Below are 15992 nucleotides of genomic sequence, written 5' to 3'. Positions count from 1 at the left end.
AATGGAGGCCTTTCAGAGCCATCAGATTTCAACTAAAATATCTTCATTTCTGTTCCGAAGGTCTTTTGGGTGTCGAACGACATGAGGGTAAGTAATTAATGACAGAATTTTTATTTTTGGGTGAACTAACCCTTTAATTTTTGCTTCTAAGATAATGGTTGCAAAACATCTTGCGACACAGTGCTTTCCTTCACTTTTACCAGCAGAGGTCCTCGTCGAGCTCTGATTTGAAATGCTTCGAGTAATGAACCTTTTTCTGACACAATTGTGCTGAAAGCTTCACTGGTTCAGAAAGCTTCACTTCGCCATCACTAGACAACACTACACTGTTGTCACAGGGTGTTTTGGTGTTGGTTCATGTTCATTGTTCCTTGTTCCTTGTTCATGTTTTAAGTTGATCATGTTCACGTTATGTTTGAGTGTGTCATGTTCTTCTTCTTCTTCGTTTTTATTGGCGGCTCGCAATCACAAATTGAGCATTACCGCCATCTACTGAAGCAATGAATCAGAGACTTGAATTCCCTTTACCCAGTCTTATCAGAACTCAAGCTTTCGATGTTGCTGCGTGTTCAGCTCCTCCATCTACAGCCGAAGTCCCTCTAAGCCCAGAGATATAGTAATAACCTTAATAATAATCTATATTCTATGAATTAACTGAGTTCTATTTAAAAATTGTATTAATAGACTATCACCTCTTACTGGATTCAAAATCTCTTTTAACGTTACTTGCTGCTCACAATTTTTTTGAAGTTCATTGATTAACTTACTTCTCTCCTCCATATATCTATTACACTGAATAAGTACATGTTCTACAGTTTGTGTCATGTTCAATGTCTTGTTTCCTGGTTTTGTCATGTTTCATTGTCATGTGACTCCCATGCCCTCATGTGATCTTGTGTCTTGTCCTGTCATTGGTTAATTGTTTAATCACTGTTCACAGGTGTCACTTGTCTTGTCACTAGTCTCAGTGTATTTAGCCCTCATGTTTGCCATATGTCCTGGTCTGATATTGTCATTGTAACCCGTTGTAAGGCAAGTCTGTTTATGTCCTGTTTTTGATAAGTCTTTGTTTCTAGTCAAGTCCTTGTTTTATGTTTTGATTTATGTTTTGATTTATGTTTAAAATAAAGAACTGCACTTGGGTCTTCAACTTGTCTCTTCAGTGGAATCCTTACAACTGTACTAATTTTATTATTTCAGATGCCTTTTTTAAAAGACTACAATTTAAACATTTATATATTCTATACAGCCTATAAAATTCAACACGCCAAAGTGGCCACTAGGAGTGACTGCATTGCGCGCCACTGCTGAAATCCACCCGCATTTGGTGGGTTGGCGCGTGTTAATGTCAAGCACTGACTGTAAGACAGAAATGGATTTCGAAATGACTTTTCTTTGCACCAAGTAATGTCACTTAAAAACATTGTCAAATGTACTGAAAGCACCATCAAACTGTGCTCTTAAGAATGCATTAACATATTTGTTTGTCCATATTTTGGGTCAAAAGGTCATGCGTTTAGTAGAGCCAAGCAGAACAGATTGTTAATGAAACGGCAAAGAAGAAAATCTGCATGACCCTTTGAAAATACTTACAAAGAATATGCCTCCCTCCACCTTCCTGGCCCGTCTCACAGGTCCCTTCATAAAATAACATTTCAGATCAACCTCCATGTCACAGTATACAGATTTGTCTGTTATGTAATGCATATAAAAATACATATATGTTCTGGTTGGAAAAGAATTGCCATGATTGAAAAAAAATTGTAAAACACAGCTGGGACAAAATGCTAATATAACAAATGAACCTTGTTGAGAACAGAACCACCTAACCATCATATCATGATGCCAGTAAAACCAACAGCCATATTGGTAAAATTGCTTCCGATTGATAAAAGACTCTGTATTTCACTAAGACTCATTTGGCGCTTTGGAATGGATGTTAACTACTATAGAGGGTTTTAACTCTCCTGTGGTGGTGTTATATAAACCATGCGCTTGGAAAAGCTCCTCGAATGCTTGCTCAGTAGTTTGTGATGTTATTCATGGCTCTTGATATAGAGACACTTGAATTATAATGGCACAGATACAGTTGCAGACAGTATGGGGGGCAGGGGAACATCTCAGGAAACAATCTTCCGGTAAATAAACTAAATAAACTGTGTTTTCTTTCCATTTGACCAAGTGGAAACAAGCTCAACCTCTGATCCTTTACACTGCATCCATTATTTAAATACATATAAAGTGAGCAAAGAAAGACACCATCCCTCTTTAAAAATGTTGTTCTGCTGTCTTAAATCTCATAGGATCAAATGTAATTGTCCATTTTGATTTGGAAATTGGGCCTTGAGATATCACATTATAGACCAGTTGATGGAAAAAAATCTTTGATGAAAGATTTATATTTTGACTTAAGTACCAAAGATGCTTTGCAGTTGTGTTTTGGGTCAATGCAATGTTGAAAGGTTAAACATTTTCCCAATCTGTGTTTATTAGCTATAAACAAGCTTTTTGATGCGGAGTTCACAAGTGGACAATGTAAAATCTGTAGAAACTTTGAGGTATTTTTAACCAATGTTGTTCAATGTTGTTGTTTTTTCTAATCGTTTTCAAATTCGGGTCAGGCTGTGTTTTTATGGGGCCAAGTTGGGTTGGTAAGATTTGTTTTTGTTTCTGAAAGAAGTTTCTTATGCTCCCCCAACACTGTAAAAAATTTCTAATTTTTTTACATTTTAAAAATTTCACATGTTCTAGTGACTGATCACATCTAAATTTTTCAGTTGGCCAAATATAATTTCTGTGAATTGATGATATTTAATTCACAGAAATTCAATTTGGCCAACTAAAAAATTTAGATGAGATCAGTCACTAGAAAATGTTTAATTGGATAGGCCTGAAATTTTTTACAGTGAAGGCTGCATTTATCTGATTAAAAAAAAAAACTGTAAAAGCAAAAATATGAAATTTTATTACGGTTTAAAATAAATCTGTTTTAATATATTTTAAAATGTCATTTATTCCCGTGATGGCAAAGCTGAATTGTCATCATAATTACTCCAGTCTTCAGTGTCACATGATCCTTTCATGTATAATATTCGAATATGCTTATTTAGTGCTGAATAAACATATATTATTATATATGGGTTTTTTTGTTTAGGATTTGTTGGTATGTACACTCTAAAAAAAAAAAAGGTTCTATATTGCACCAAAAATGGTTCTTGGCTCGTAATCATAGGGGAACCTTTTTTAGTGCTATATAGCACCAATTTTGGTGCTTCAGTGGTTCTTCAGCGGTTCTTCAGAGGTTCTTCACCGGTTCTTTGACTAAGGTGCTATATAGCACCTCTGAAGAACCGCTGAAGAACCACTGAAGCACCAAAATTGGTGCTATATAGCACTAAAAAAGGTTCCCCTATGATTACGAGCCTTTTTTTTTAGAGTGTAGAATTTTTTTTTTTACTGTCAATTTTGATGAGTTTAATACTTCTTTATTAATTAAAGGTATTGATTTCTTTATAAAAACGGAAAAATACTGGTAATTTTCTGCCAGTACATTATCCACTAATTTTACGAAAATTAAAACACAAACTAATCCAAAGTGTAATTCAAAATACAGGTAAAACACCTGTAAAAAAAAACAATAAAAAAATAATAATTTGCAACATGTATTACTTAAAAATGTATAATTTAAATAAATTAATATATTTGTATATTAACTTTTACATGTGACTGTTTAATTGCTGGTTCCCATTATGACAACACTATAATGTACATTCAGTAAATTAACTGTAACATCTTCCTAATCAATAATGCCAGGGAATATTCAACAGCTTTTTTTGTATGTGTATGACTTAAATGTATGTGTCAAAAACAACAACAACAACAACAACAACAACAAAAACACACTGAGATATATTCACTCACTGGGGTAAAAGGTGTGACAACTAGCCCCGGGCGGCGGGCTCCACTACCTGCACACATATAAGTGCAATTGAAAGTAGGGTTTTTAAATCAAATGTTTTTATATTATTTCCGTCACTTGGCTAATATGGGTTCATACACGTCAAAGTGGCAAAATTGGGGCTGGTGACTTTCTGTACCCACTGCATAGGTAAACTAGTAGACACTGCTGGAAACAAGAACCATAAATCCTTCCTGGGTCAGTCTGGGGCAGCCAGTGCAAGTGTTGGAAATGGGAGAATACAAGAGGATAACAAAGAGTAGCACGGCATTGCAGTTTATTAATAGGTCTGGAAAAGGCCAGTGACGCTTAGAGTAAGTAGAGCTAAAGGCTACGGCGGAGAGGGGAATTATTTGCATGGTGTTGACCAGCTGCCTGTTGCACATGCTGAAGGAGCTGTTTTTATGTGTTAAAGTGACTGTGCCATCCAAAGTGTATTTGATAACACATTTAAAGTTCTCTTATATATAAAAAAAACTAAAGCACTAGGGCAGACAAACTCTCCTGTTATCAAGCTCTGCCCTTGCCAAGATTGTCACCATTTATTCGCCACTTCATATGACAGATGGCATTTCGATATTTTTACGGCGGTGTTTGCGGTGTCTAAATAAGCTGCACCTGCTGCACCTCCGCTGGCATTATCTCCTTACATTAGTACTGTTACCTAATAGTGCCATCACCCCCTCCTTTCCCATGAGACCTGTTCTGTTTCTCTTTTATAAACACTGACACCACAACCAGGCATCACAACATGAAAGGCTACGCTCCTCTTTGCAGTTAGAAGATGTTTTTTATAATTATATTTCATTTAATTATGCAATTCTGACAAACTGCAGGTCTCTGTGGAGGGAAAAGTGACTGCAAATGTGTAAGACTGACTTCACAGCGCGCCATTGAAACACGTGCACTAACTGTATGTAAACATTTCACATACTAAATAGCCAGCAACCGCATCGCAATGAATATTAGAGTTATATATGCAAATGTCCATCTGATGCACAAGTACAGTGTGAAACACTGATCACAAATTGGACACTTACTGATTTGGGCTTCTTTGTAGAACCCATATTTTCATGGATATCCTTGCTGTCCTCCCATGATGCTTTACTATCACCGTTTGAGGCTGGCGGACAGGTGTTAGGCATAGGGTCTTGCCCCTTCATGACCAGAACAGGGTCAAGACTCATTCTCCCCAATTCTTCTCATTAACGGCACACTGATCCAGGGCTGTATCACACTGTGCTGTTCTCTCGGTTGACATGCACAGCCTCTGTTCCACACACAGTGTATGTTCCTAGCTTTAGGCACGACAGTGCTGTTGGTATCCAATGCTATATCCCCTGCTTCAATGTCTAATAACAGTGCTGGCTTTGGTTCTGTGCGGCTATATCCTCTGCTCTGACGCTCTGCCTGCAATCTGCTGCTGTGACGCGGTATGTGTTGATATCTGGCCCCTTTTTTCCCTCTCCACCCTCCCTCCCTGCCTCACTCATGCACATATTGTCCCCCTCCCTTTCCCTCTATTACAAGCTATCATCTATCTGCATGTGCTCTCTCTCACTCTTAGTAAACTGGACAAAATATCAGAGATTCTAACTGGCTCAGCATCTTTCAGCCAATGATTAATGGGCTTCCCTGACAGCTGTCCTGAAGGCAGTCCAGATAGATAGATAGATAGATAGATAGATAGATAGATAGATAGATAGATAGATAGATAGATAGATAGATAGATAGATAGATAGATAGATAGATAGATAGATAGATAGATAGATAGATAGATAGATAGATAGATAGATAGATAGATAGATAGATAGATAGATAGATAGATAGATAGATAGATAGATAGATAGATAGATAGATAGATAGATAGATATATGTCCCCACTGTCCCTCTGAGGGCATCATAACCCAATAATCAGTTGCTGGGCAGCACTTCAACCCTATGTAGGACCTTGCCAGAGATTGGCTGCTTAGTTGCAGCTCTGTCAACTGCCTTGGGGCCATGAGTGACAAACTGTCCACACTGTGCATGTATTCATAGGCTGCCCTCTTCTGGGTGAAGAAGGAACTACATTCTCTTTGCTCAGAGGGTACCACCACACAGGGCCTAAAATTAACACTGAAACACTTGTCAAGCTAGACTGGGTAACCCCAGTCAGATCTGCCGGCGATTTGATATCGCCCTGCAGCTCAGGCTGGAAATCTGTACATTTATCTATCCTGCTTTCGTTACAAATCTGCGGGGACCAATCACAAACTAACTGGCTTATCCACCTGGCACGCTATTGGAGGGTTTAACTAGACTGGGTAAACCTAGCCTGATCTGCCAGCGATTTGATTTCGTCCTGCAGCTGTATGTCACCCGGATCGTTGGTCTGACTGGTTGAAGGACTATCCAATATTGAATATTTGACGGGCCAGCAGTGGCGTGCACAGACCTCCTCAGGGGCAGGGGCAGAAGGACCAAAAAGGGCACTAAAAAATATTTTTAAAAAATTATTACTTCAAATAACAGAATCAAATGTATTTTTTTACAGAATTTAAATGCATTTATTTATGACATATCACCTGTATTTAAAGCAGTACGCGTCTTTCTGTTGTGTTTTTAAATATTTTAATGACTTCCTCACGATTAATTGGAATATCTCGCTCGATGGAGAGCAGCAGTAGGTCAGAGAGCCTCTCTTCATTACAAAGACTTCGAAGACTGGATTTCACAAGCTTTAACTTTGAAAATGACCGTTCAACTGTAGAGGTGGAGACAGGTAATGTTGCATATATTTTAAGGAGTTGAGAAAGAGATGGGAAAACCGACTCAATCTCATTGTCTTTTAGGCACTTCAGCATTTCCTGCACATTGCTTTTGGGGAAGGAGTAGGATGCATGAAACACTTTAAGTTCTGCGAAGATCTTTTCTTCCTCAATCCCATAGAACTTAGTGACTGTTCTGACAAGTTCAACATCCCCAGGTTCTACTCCTTTTGACCATTTGGATGCTACTGTCAGACTGTGTAAGCCTTTGAGGATAATGCCAGTTGAACTATTATCCTTTCCTTTGAATCGTCTGACCATCTCTTGAGTAATGGTATCCAAAAAGTTGTAGTATACCCTTGCTCGGTAGAAATCCTCCAAATTCTCAGGGTGATAGTCTTCTCCTGTTGACTTGGAACTGTACTTATACCTTGCAGGTATTTTTCTGGGTCTTGTCTCACCAGGTATTTTGTCAGGAAAGTCAATTCCAGCAGCCTCAGCCTTCTCCTTTGCTTTTTCAAACACAATCTTGAATTCACTTTCTGTCCTCAGTTCCTGAAGCCTTTTTAGCACTCCTTCCACCACTGTGTATGACACTGCCAGATCCATATCTTTACGCTGAAGAGCAGCTGAAGCAACAGCAGTCTCCTGAAACACTGGGGTGGTCATCTCCAAACAGAGCATAAACTCAAAATTTATGCTGCGAAACAACATTAGAGCATCACCTGCAGCTGGATCAGGTGGATTGCTGTCTGACATTTTTTTCAACAGCTGCATAAGTGCTTTTAAGGCACAGTGCTTTTAAGGCATTCTCACGACAGGCCCAGCGTGTGTCAGTCAACCGTTTTAATTCCCAGGTTTTCTCTCCAGCATATAACAATTTTTGCATTTCTATGAATGCAGCATGGCGCTTGCTAGAAGAAGACAGGAAAGTGTAGAGCCTCTCTACCAAATTAAAAAAACGCACAAAATGGGGGCTTGATTTAGCGGTCTCCACAAGCACTAGGTTTAAACAGTGTGCATGGCAGTGCACATATAGTGCTTTTTCATTTTGGCTCTGAATTCTAGCTTGCAGCCCTTTGTAACTAGCACTCATGTTAGCTGCACCATCATAGCCTTGACCCCGGATATTTTCAGTATTCAATCCATTTTCTGAAAGAAGGGTCATTACCACTTCCTCTAAGTCTTTCCCACTTGTTGATTTTACATGACATACTTGGATGAAGCGCTCCTTTATTTCCATGTCATGGACAAACCGGACCACAAAGGATACTTGCTCTGAGTGTGACACATCAGTAGTTTCATCCAAAAGAATTGAAAATATCTTGGCCTCATTAATCTCTTTCAGAATTACATTCCTCACTTGTGTTCCAAGAGATCTTATTAGGTCATTTTGGGTCCTGTTGGATAAAAGTGTCACCTGTGGCTTCTTCTTTTGGGACTGAATCATCTGGATACACTCAATATGCATTCTGAGGACACTATCATATTCAGCTAGAAGGTGCACAAGCTCAAGGAAGTTTCCTCTGTTTGAACTGGTACTACTTTCATCATGGCCTCTAAATGCAAGTCCTTGCCTTGCCAAATATACTGTGATGTCTATCAACCGAAACAGGATTTCTCTGTTTTTCTGTCTTTCTTTTTCATTTTGCAACTCACATTCTGCAGCCTGAGCTTTAAAAGCTTCAACTAAAGACCCCTTTCTATAGTTGGCCCACCTCACCAGATCATATGGGCTTCAGTGGATGCATGCTCATGCATCTTTTCAACAGCCTTCCTCCAGTTAACAACTCCAGCTGTTCTCCATGCTGTTCTGGCTTTAAACTTTTCTTCTGTCAAGAAGAGACGACAACTAAAGCAGTACATGGCATCTTTTTCCACTGAGTACTCCAGCCAGTTGTTACCAGCATACCACTGGCTCTGAAAAGACCGTCCTTGAGGATTTTTTTGAAAGCCAGATACTGGTTGACATGGCCCAAGAGAGCAGCAGAACTTTATGTAGTTGCTATTCACCTTAATTTGATGCTGATCAATGTGAGCTGGGTCTGTTGGAAACTGCAAGGCCATCAAGGATGGGTAAACTTCTGGTGCATCTGGTGCTCTAGCCTTTTCTTGAGTCATCTCGCCTTCAATATCTGCTTCTGCCGCTCCTTCCTCTGTTATCTCTCTATCCTTTTCTTGAATAATCTCTCCTTCAATATCTGCTTCTGCCGCTCCTTCCTCTGTTATCTCTCTATCCTTTTCTTGAGTCATCTCTCCTTCAATATCTGCTTCTGCAGCTTCTTCCTCTGTTATCTCTCTATCCTTTTCTTGAATAATCTCTCCTTCAATATCTGCTTCTGCAGCTCCTTCCTCTGTTCTCTCTCTATCCTTTTCTTGAGTCATCTCTCCTTGTACCTCCATTTTCATCTCTTCCTCCTCTTCACTTGGCCTAACGTCTGCTTGTACTTCCTCACTCATCTCACTTTCTTCCTCATTGGCTCTAACCTCTTCTTCATCTTTCTCTCTTGTCTCAACTACTTTCCCTTGAATCTCATCAATACTCTCCTTATCTGAACTGCAACTCTCTATGAAAAACAAATTACATTATTTTTATATTACAAGGATAGTTCGCCCCAAAATGAAGATTGTTTCTTTTGTGGAACATAAAATTAGTATATATATTGAACAAAAAAGGGGTCAATTTTGTTCCCCACTGGCTTTCAATATATGGTTAAAACCATTCTTAAAAATATTGCACAGAAGAAAGTCATACAAGTTTGGAACTGCATAGGGGTGATTACATTTTCAATTTGGGAGAATTATTCCTTTAATAAACACTTGTTATTGTCCTTCCTAAAGTATTAACTATTTTACTGTAACACTCGTTTAATTGCTTATTAGTTTCAACAAAATGTAATTGAAACATTACCTGCATCTTTATTCTCTCTTTTCAGCCAACTTGTGAGAGGGATGCTTCCTTTGGCTGCATCAGAGAGTTCCTTGTTTTTTTTCTTTTTAATCCTTTCTTTCCTTGGCATTCTATGAAAAAACATTGATATAAATAGAATGCATAACACATCAAACAAAAACAGGGAAATTATGATAATATTACTAAATATATATATATAATTATTTACTTTTAGTTTGCTAAACAAAACCGTGAGAATCAAGCAGGTAATTATGAGAAATTCATGTTCAGTTTTGTTGATGTTGTAAACCTGTATCATAAGTATGAAAGTATTAGCCTTATAATATTATTAGTATTATAAGTATAAAGTATTTAGAAATAAGATTTCATTAGTTAACTACATTTGTTAACATGAACTAATAATAAACTGCCCTTCTACAGCATTTATTAATCTTAGTTTATATTAATTTCAGCATTTACTAATACATTATTAAAATCAAAAGTTGTATATGTTAATATTAGTTAATACATTGTGTCAAATAACATGAACAAACAATGAACAGCTGTATTGTTAAAAAATATTGACAAAGATTAAAATATTAATATAACAAATGTATTGCTCATGATAAGTTCATGTTTGTTAATACATTAACTTTACAAATGAGACCTTCATGCATGCGTTACCATGATATCAAATATATAAATTCCATACAAATTTAGAGTTTGACATGGACTTTTTCATCTCACTAGATTTATTTCCCCAAGCTAAGATAAAAAAAAAATTTGAATGACATTGTCAGTCTCAGAATGCTGCAGCTGAACTCAGGACTCGAGTTATGCTTTTATTATAATTAAGCATAACTTGCACGCTCCCGCAACCTTTACAGTAGCGTGGTGATAGGATAAGTTATGATTTTCTGTGTTAGCTTACCTGCTGATCGTGTGGTTCGAAAACTCGCGCGGCTAACTGGTGTGCTGTGCTGCGTTCAGTGCGTTGGCTACGTGCCGTGCATAGAGCTGAAAAGGAAACTCCGCCTACCAATCTACCTCCGCCAAAAAAAATAAAACAAATAATACTTTTTGTAATATTGTTAGTGCCAAAATGGTATATAAGCGTATTATTATTTATTGAAATATTTATAATCATAGTAATAAATATTATTCAATATTACCAGGGAGGGGCACATTACATTTTGAGACAAAAGGGGCAGGGGCTTGATTTTTTTTGCGCACAAAAACTATTGTCGTCGCATCGTAAGATTATTGTAGAGTCACTGTGGTGAGATGGACTTTGTAACGATGTTTTAAGTGCCTTTTATCGGTCTTGGGAGTATAAATGTACTGAATGCCAATGGAGGCCTATCTGAAGCCTTTCTCAGCCATCAGCTTTCAACAAAAATATCTTCATTTGTGTTCCGAATATGAACGGAGGTCTTACGGGTCTCGAACGACATGAGGGTGAGTAATTAATGACAGAATTTTCATTTTTGGGTGAACTAACCCTTTAATGTTCATCAAAGAACAACGGGAACAGAGAAAATTTTAGCTTTAATGATGATTCATCTATATTTAATTTATTATTTATGCAGTTAAGAAAGATAACTATTACATTTCTGTATATCTATAACAGGGAAGGCCATGGGTAAATATAACATTTATTATTTTGGGTTTATGTAAAGATTGTTTTAAGTTCACTTAAATTAAAAGTAGTTTTTTTTAAAGCCTAATAAATGTTGAAATTGGGAGCTTTCAGTTATACTGTAATGTAACGTCATTAATGTTTCATAGACACTTTAGTATCAGTGATACTGGCCTTCATTCATAAAAATATGACAATACAACACATATTTAAAATACACTGTCTTTAAATTGTTTATACATTAATTTGGAGAGTAACTGAAATTATTACAATATCAAAATATTAAAAACGTAAAATATTAAAAACTTGCGATTAATCGTGATTAATTACAGAAAAAGTGTGATTAATTAGTTCATTTTTTTTAAATCGATGCCCAGCACTAGTAATTAGGTTCCAGAGCTTGTAGGCGCTGCTGGTAAGACTGCACTGTCATACAGTAGGCCCGAAAGTAGGCCGCTGGGATGGATTAGCCCCAGGTTGAGACATTGGGGAAGCCAGTTGGCTGTGAGCAGAAACAACAGAGCTTTGATTGTGAAAGCATTTAAATATAATCTTACTAAGACATTATTGGGGAATATAGTGACAACTGATATTTATATGCATTTTAAGTCTATTATAAAGATCTTACTGACTGACATTACAAGCTATCAGAATTTCATCTTACGTTTTGACAAAATAAATGTCACAGGGTGTTTTGGTCTTGTCTTGTGATTCCCATGCCCTCATGTGATCTTGTCATGTTCTGTCATTGGTTAATTGTCTAATCATTGTTCACAGGTGTCCCTTGTCTTGTCTTTAGTACATGTGTATTTAATGCTGCCTTCACGTGCTATCGGAAATTTCCTAATTCCCACTTTAGAAGTCGTGATTACGAGCTTGTTGCATTCAAGTGCTTTGTTGTCGGAGTGAACAGGAATCATGGTGGACACCAGGTCATTCATGCCTATTTATTGGGAAAATCTTATTAAAACCAACATCATATGTAGTGTCCCATGCACCGACAACCATATAAACATTCCAGATAGTCTGCTTTCTGCTGATTCTGTAATTTCAGTCAAATGCAGGCTATTTTCGCTGTGTACCAAACATACAATACGCTTCATATGATTACTCTTACATGTAAATATGTACTACATTAATGTCAAGATAAGACAACCTAGCTAGGAAAAAAAAACAATAAAACCACACCTGCCACAGCAGTAGTTCTCCCCGCCACCATGTTTAAAGCTTATGACACGCCCATCTCGGGAATTGGGGTATCAAAATTATTTCCGAACTTCCCAGTGGTAAACACGACATCAGAGGGCGTTCATGTGCAATTTTTACCTAGGAAACTCGTATTTACGATAATTCCGATAGCACGTGAAGGCAGCATAAACCCCCATGTTTGCCATGTTTCTTTGTCTGTTATTGAATGTGGTAACCCACTGTGGGTGAGTTTCATGTTTTAGTCAAGTCTATGTCTAGTCAAGTCTTTGTTTTAGGTCTTGATTTATGGGTTATGTTTTGGATTTCGTTAATAAAGAACTGGATACACTGGATCCTTTTAACATTCAGCAGGTCAACATAAATATTTACAGTATATCAGGCCTGTAGCCAGCCTAGTGAAAGGAGGGGGGGTCTTTTTTTTCCAAAAAGTGGACCTTTTTCACATCATATTTACTACAATGTTGTCAAATTACTAACCAAGATCATGTACCACCTTTTTCAGTCCAAACACACACGGTTATTTGGCATGGTTAATCAAAACTTCCCCACAAAGTTTAAATCACAAATTCACGTGACAGAACTAGAAGCTAACATGTGTTTGTTTCATGTTGTGAGACGTTTTGAAAAAGTCACAAAATGTACATTTGTAGGATCACCAACATATAATTGGTCAGGAAACAAAGGTGCTTTATTTACTTGGCCTATACATTGCGGCAAACACACAATGTTGTTAGGGGGGTTCAGGGGTATGTTCCCCCGAGAAAATTTTGATTTCTCTGATCTACATATGTGCATTTCAAGACGTTTGAAGGCCAAAAAAAATATGAGAAATAGCTTTAAAACGAAGTCGGTGGGCAGTAAATTATTTGTCAATTCCTGCTCTTCCTCTTCTTTTTCTCTCATTCTCCTTATCTTGCCCTCTCTTCCCCTCCTAAAGCAGCCAACAAAACATAGGGTCAATTTATATTTAGAATATTTTTTTATTAATCACTTTCTAAGATTTAAAAATATATATATAATTCACAATATGTACACATTAATCGTGTCCATTATATAAAGAAAACGGATTTGTTAATGTTTCTTGTCCTCTCACATTGACAGTTGCTAATTATTACATTAAATCACGTAATACGTATGTATACCTATTTTAAATTTAAAGGGCATATTGCAGGGCATATTGCAGGTTACATTTTTTTCGAGATTAATATGTAACCTTGAATGAAAATACCATATGAAAAGGTAATGCAGGATTTAAAATGTATTAAAAAGACATAAGAGCACTAATTTAGTAGATAAAGTGGCCGTTTCGTTGGCTGCTTGTGTAAAAAGTGTTTTTTTTTTTTTCAACATCGCGTCATTACGTCACGAGAGGGAGTTGCTTGCCGAGCTCTGCGTTGGCTCAGTGCAGAACAGGTTGGGATTCAGTACGAGTCTGTGTATTTTCGGTAGTTTTTCTATTCCAATTTATCATTGTCATGGTAAATTATTGTGTCCAGCCTGTCAGGACATTGAGTCCACAGGTTTCCTAAAAAAAAAAGTTAGGAATTCTGCATGGTGGTGTTTTGTGCAGGTGAAGAAACGGGACTTCACTTCTGCATGTGCTTCGAAACACGCGTGGTGTGTATAGTGCTTTAGACCGGAGGATTATCATCCCGGCGATATGATGGAGTCAAACATTGTTATACTCATGTAAAGCCGGCTACACACTGGCTGCGTGGCGTAAGCATGGCGTTTTCTATGTCTTTACACACCAGAAACGTGTCTGACGCGGCGCTGCTGCTGCTAGGTGACATACAGGGACTTAATGTTAAACTACTGATACAGCAAAGACCAGGGGTGCGTCTCAATCTGAATCAATGGGCTGACTCCCTGATCAGTGCCCTGACTACTGAACTAGGGAGCTGATTGAGACGCACCCGATGTCGGCAGTATTGACGGCAAAATAGGCTACAGAATATTTCGTTCTGTATTGACAGGTGCGATATTTGAAAATCGAGAACATTTATGTCAAAACCTAGAGGCTTTCAAACATCAAAATGTCATTTATTAATATGTATTTGTGTCAACATGACAAACAGCTTTTCCTATTCTGCCTGGAAACGCTTCCAACACACTTGCGTGTCGTGAAAAATATGCGTTGGTTCTATTTCTAGCATGCGCTTTCCCGCGTGTCACGCAGGCAGTGTGTAGATTGCCTATGATATTAAATGAAAAAACATCGACACGCAATGCTTCTTTGCCGTCGTGTTTACATTGATGAAAACAAAGTATGTACATTAACACAAATGAATGCAGTCTCACACTTTTTCGAAAAAAAGTTTGGAATTATGTGCTGGTAATGTATTTTATTCATGCCATGTATGTACATTCAAGTTCACTCAAATACATACTCATAACTTCATATACGTACATCCTCATACTATCGGTGAATTGGCACGAAATAAACCCATAATACAGAATTAATGAATAAAGGATAAACACAATAACGTTATACTGTCTGTGGTTCGGCTGCCGGCGGGAGATGTGACGGTCCACGAATCCGTCAGAGATGCAGCTCGGAGAAAACGTGAACTGTGCACCGTGACGCGAGTCTTGTTTTTTAAACATTTGCTAATTACCAAATCAGTCGTGATGAGAAACCGCTAACGTTATATCACATAACGTTTAGTGTGTACGGATAACGAGTGTGACTTTTCCTGATGGTCAAAGCCTATACGTTTCTGTTATTGGTAAGTATCAATACTAGATGACAATAACGTTACCAGCTTTGCTACTGCCTGATACATGATAATAATCAGTACAGTGTTGTAATCTGAGCACAGTGTTCATATCGTTTGCTAGCTTTATCTAGCTTTATCCCACCTTTATTTAGCTTTATTTAGCTAGCTTTATCCCACCCCTTTATCTAGCTAACACTGGTCTCTCTCCGAGACACCTGCCGCTGTTCTCCTCACACAACAACTCAATTTGTCTCCTGTAATCGTTGTTCTGTCTAATCCTGGTATGTCCCTAATTGTGTGTCATAATTGTATGGCTGTGGTCTGCCATATGAGTATTAATAAACATTTATAATGTCCTCAGCGTCCGAGCTGTCATTGCGATCCATTGTTTTCCTATCGTTGAAATTCACCGCACTCCCTCTCGTTATGTCACGTCCGGTTTTGGCATTTTTAGATGCGGAAGTAAAATGTTCTCACAAAAATGACTCCAAAAGCCTTAATAGCGTATTTATAAATATATTTTATAGAAAATCTAGTTCCTACATTATTTTTGTCTCTAACCTGAGTCTCTAACCTGCAATATGCCCTTTAAAATGGCAAAATTAGACAAAGGATTATTAGTTTGCCTGATTATTTTTATCGGTAGTTTAACATTTCAATCCTAAAACAGTTGCCAAATATGAAATGTTTTGTTTAGCTACTTACATCTTATCTCGCACTTTATGAGCGTTTACTGAGTTCGTATTTTATAAAGAGGATTTTCCACCATAAACGATGAAGTTCGCGGGACTTTTATTTTGAAGTACAGTTTACAATGGAAAATCCC

The 15992-nt window shown here is 37.6% G+C and overlaps 1 protein-coding gene across 5 annotated transcripts in view; it reads right to left on the bottom strand.

Moving 5' to 3' along the window:
• Positions 1-5531, bottom strand: part of nt5c1aa (5'-nucleotidase, cytosolic IAa) — a 32262-nt gene extending 26731 nt beyond the window's left edge. For 2 of the 5 annotated variants that reach the window (XR_013817543.1, XM_079830022.1), the window contains exons 1-2: positions 4999-5424; positions 1594-1638 (exon numbers count right to left, since the gene is read on the bottom strand). Coding sequence is in view for 3 of the 5 variants with exons in the window: in XM_079830022.1 (XP_079686148.1) it covers positions 1594-1638; positions 4999-5145 (192 nt within the window). In the remaining 2 variants the exon portion in view is untranslated. Of the gene's footprint in view, positions 1-1593; positions 1639-4998 lie in introns of all 5 variants that reach the window. The other 3 variants (XR_013817544.1, XM_079830023.1, XM_079830024.1) reach the window with 3 other exon arrangements.
• Between the last annotated feature and the right edge of the window lie 10461 nt (positions 5532-15992).

This window comes from Gobio gobio (assembly GCF_949357685.1).
Source record: "Gobio gobio genome assembly, chromosome: 11".
Taxonomy (NCBI): Eukaryota; Metazoa; Chordata; class Actinopteri; order Cypriniformes; family Gobionidae; genus Gobio; species Gobio gobio.
Note: the sequence above shows the minus strand (reverse complement) of the source record. Positions and strands in the feature narration are given on the sequence as shown.